The sequence below is a fragment of the Corvus brachyrhynchos genome, unplaced genomic scaffold (assembly GCF_000691975.1).
Source record: "Corvus brachyrhynchos isolate BGI_N302 unplaced genomic scaffold, ASM69197v1 scaffold21, whole genome shotgun sequence".
NCBI lineage: Eukaryota > Metazoa > Chordata > Aves > Passeriformes > Corvidae > Corvus > Corvus brachyrhynchos.
In genome coordinates this window covers 2,834,007-2,837,929 of record NW_008236924.1, presented here as the reverse complement: position 1 = coordinate 2,837,929, position 3,923 = coordinate 2,834,007, and the positions used below count along the sequence as shown (strand labels likewise).

The 3,923-nt window shown below is 43.0% G+C and overlaps 1 protein-coding gene across 5 annotated transcripts in view; it reads right to left on the bottom strand.

The window, feature by feature from the left end:
- The window catches only part of SGCD (sarcoglycan delta), a 259,400-nt gene that overhangs the window by 31,890 nt on the left and 223,587 nt on the right, over window positions 1-3,923 (bottom strand). For all 5 annotated transcript variants that reach the window (XM_017728137.1, XM_017728139.1, XM_017728138.1 and 2 more), the window contains one exon: window positions 2,437-2,509. In XM_017728137.1, coding sequence (XP_017583626.1) covers window positions 2,437-2,509 — 73 coding nt within the window. The remainder of the gene's footprint in view (window positions 1-2,436; window positions 2,510-3,923) is intronic.

The following is a 3,923-nucleotide window of genomic DNA, read 5'->3' as shown; positions in this document are numbered from 1 at the left end:
TCTTTTCTTCTGAAGATGCTGTAAAAATATCTATTTTTGCCAAGAGAAAATTGTCAGAAGCACACAAAGTATTTTAGGACTCTGTGGGGCTTTTTTTCCCCCAGGTAAATTCTATTCAATAATTTTCCTTAAAAAAACCCCAAAACCCCAACAGATTTTACAGGATTTTTTTCATACAGCCCACTAATTTGAAAGGAAATCAGTTACCTAACAGCTCTCCACACAAAACAAGTGAAATAACATGAATTTAAAGCAGATCAAATATACTGAATCAATCCCTTGCATGGAGACTGCCATTAATTCATTTCAATTTCATTTAGCTTAATTTGCTCTGGAGCAGAAGCATAGTCAATCAGGTTAAGGCCCTTTTAATTCACATTTTCCCCCTCCAATATGACATCCTACACTTATTTGAATTATTTTCCCCTCCCATTTTAGAAAAGTCTTAAGCAACCATAAACTTAGACCTAAACCTTGCATCTCTTTTGCACTACTCAAGACCTGGTTTTGCAAGTGATGGAGATGCTGTTGGATATTTTAACCGTGATCTTGCCTTTTTTCTTTGTTGTTTTGTTTTTTTTTTAATGGAAATGTCAATAAACACGGGCTGTGCCGGAAAGCCTTTGTCACCTGGAGCTCACCTAGAAATCCACCTGCTGATGCCTTTGTTTGCTTGGCTTTTCCAGGGAAATGGAGGGTCCTGCCCCACCACTCCCTGCCCTCACGTCTCCTTTCCCCACAGCAGCCCCTGGAGCTGCCCTGCCAGCTGTGTGTCATGGTGAGCAAAGGCCACATTTCCCCTTTTTTTAAAGGAAGTAGACCCAAACTGGGAAAACCACGAGGCAGAGTTAAAGTCACTGCCTGGAGAAAGAGAACAAACTTTCATAACAAACAGAATCACACCTCCACTGCTCTTGCTGTCTGACAGATGATCCCCAGAGTGGAAAATGGGAACAGTTAGAGGGTTTCCTGGGGGACACTGAAAGGTAGAGACAGACCCAAGGGAAGGCAGATGGGATATTCTTTGTCTTCCATGGTGATGTAGCTGGGCCATAACTATCCCTGGTATCAGAGCAGGGAATCAATGAGAGGCGCTCTCTTACCCCCCTGTATCTGCAGTAAACATGCAGCACTCGTGCTCAGCTTCAGCTGGCTCAAGATTGCTCCATCCCCAGCACTTTCCAACACAGAAGAGTTTGCAACCTAAGATTTAAGGACAAAATGTCCTTCTGCTTTTTTTTTTTAATGTTTCTCTCTCTTTTTCTAAGGAGGGATAATTTGAGTATTGAGGCAAACCCCACAGCACCTTTGGTCAGAAGGTATCAGGAAGATTCAGTCAATAATTTATTAGGCTATATGATTAGTGTCTTTCCAGAGACTAGTAATCTAAGTTAACCTGTAGTGCCACACTTTTTTTAAAAAATTATTTTAAAAAACAAAATAAATAGCCTTAGCTTGAGGGCAGAGCTGGCTCCCAGGAGCTGTGCTGTTTATTCCCTCCTGGCACAGTGCTGTCAGCAAGTGGCATCTCTGCAAGTGTCAGCAGTTACACACATGCACAACTATGCCTTGTGTAGGTCAGGGAGGGTTTGCATTTCTGCAAGACAGATAATGCTGGAGAGCATTATCCTTTTGCCTGCTGCTACTCCCTGTGATCCAGCACAGCCTTCAGGACCTCCCTGCACAACCAGGAAAAAATGACTCTGTGGTTTTTTTCCAGATGCTGAGCCCAGGGTATGCAGAGCACGTTACAGAGCAGAAATGCTGCTCTCTCATGACCTGTGATTGCCTTTAATTTGGTCTTATCAAATGCAAATATGGCAGGTCCCTTCTCTTCCACATGGCATCCTGTGATGCTGATGCCATGAAGATTTTTTGCCTTTTCTTTTATACCCCTGTTATACCTTTTTACAACTTCTGTACTCCTCATGCTTGTTGCCTACATTCTTGGACTTGTTTGTCAAGCTGAGAGACTCAACATTTTAAAAGCTTCGTAGGTAGGGATCAGTGTGCCCCAGAGCCCAAGGTCCTCTCCAGAACACATTCTGTAAACCAAGATAGAACCATCCAGGGGAAGGTTCCTTGGGGAGGGGGGCCTCACTTGAGCCTCTCATTGGGGAATCTTTGATAGATATGCTAATTAGTAAAACCTATAATGATATACCAGATCTTTTGGGGGTGTGCATTGCAGTGGGCACTGAGGTGCATTCGACCTGGATGTGTGCACCTAAGGATCCTTAAAATAAACACCAAGGTAAAATCCCTTTTCCCCTTCTAACCATATTTGACTCTTGATTTTAAGACCAGGAAAAGGCATCAATGCCTTCCCAAGAGAATCCCCAAGCTCTTAAGCAAAAGCAGAAATGATGCCCAGCAGTAAACACAACTCCAACAAGGCTCCACTGAGTTACCATTAAACCATATTCCAAAGTTTACCTTAGTTCCTTGAAGGGGTCTGCCCTGACATTGGGAGTTTCTATAGATTTAGGGAACACTGTGCCTTCTGCTCCTGAAATCACAAAACAAAACAGAAGACAAATTGTAAACATCATAAGCTGTTATCAGGGGAGTGATTGTCAAATCATACCTAGGTGCAATTTAACCCATTGCCTGACCCCATTTCTCTCTTGCACATCCCTTCTGTTCCCAGAAAAGCCAGACCTTCATCATCTGAAATGGGTTGCCTTGATTACAAGGGGGATTTGCCTGTAAACTGCACTTCTGGCTGGAAAAGCAGCTGCTTGCACCCCAACTTGGGGAGAGTCTGCTGACCCAGCTGATGCAGGGAGCCTGGAAAAGATACCCTTTGCTAACCAGGCATCTAATCCAGCTACCTCTCTCATTAATCAACCTGGCTGCATGTCATGGCATTATTTCTTTTGCTGGGCTCTCAGAGATACTCAAGGGAGAAAAGCAAATTTTGACTTGATCTCTGCAAGGCATTACCTCTCCAGGCTGTGATCCTGCCTGGGGAAGAGGAGGGAGGTGCACCCTCATGCAGGGCAGCACAAGCAGACCCTGCTCCAGTCCCAGCCTGGCCACTCAGTTGCACCATCCTGCTGCAACTGCTGCTATAAGTGAGAAACACCTATGGCTTCAGTATGACCACACTTTCTTTGCACTGAAATAAATTAACTAAGCTGTCTCACTGTGTTAATGCAAAAAGAAAAAGCCAGAATGAAAACAAGCACTCTAATATTCATTAAAAAACCCCAACTCCTTTTAACCCAGAGAAAAACAAAGTAAACTCAAAGATGATGAAACCAGCTTAAAGTTTATAGCTTTATACTTGGGGATTGAAGCTGATCCTATGGCACAATACAGATATTTAGCTTTTAACTTTACTATAAGCTTTCATTGTTACAAGTTGTCATAAGCAGCTGTAACTTGCCAGCCATGAAGGTTGTTACTATCAGATCTGTCCTCTCTCAACAGTTTCCAAATGATTTGAATCTCTGCTTTATCCACACGATTGCCTTGGCTCTTGGCTTTGCAATGAAACGTAGCAAAACATCCAGCCTGCACTTATCTGCATAATAGAACAGTGATTTTCGAGGGAAGGAGGGCGAGGAGGTGCAGCTGGAGAGACACACATAGATATTCTTGTACCCTATGCACACACATGGCTTAAATGGTGACTTTATGCTGGGCATTTTAATTCATTTTTAGACACCGTAAGTCACGTACTCAAGTCATGCAAAGCTCAAAGGAACTACCTGCCTGTAACCAGAAGTGCCTGCAGAACAAGGAGAAACTTTTAACTTATTTCTGAACTTGGGGTTTTCCAAGCTTTCCTTCTTTAATTTAAATGCAGGAAGCAACTTTGGAAACAAGGTCAGTGAAGACCCCAATGCAGTCATGTCAAGAAGGTTGAAAACAAAAGAGCTGGGTATTTGTTTCCTCCATTTTCTTGTTTTCCCTTC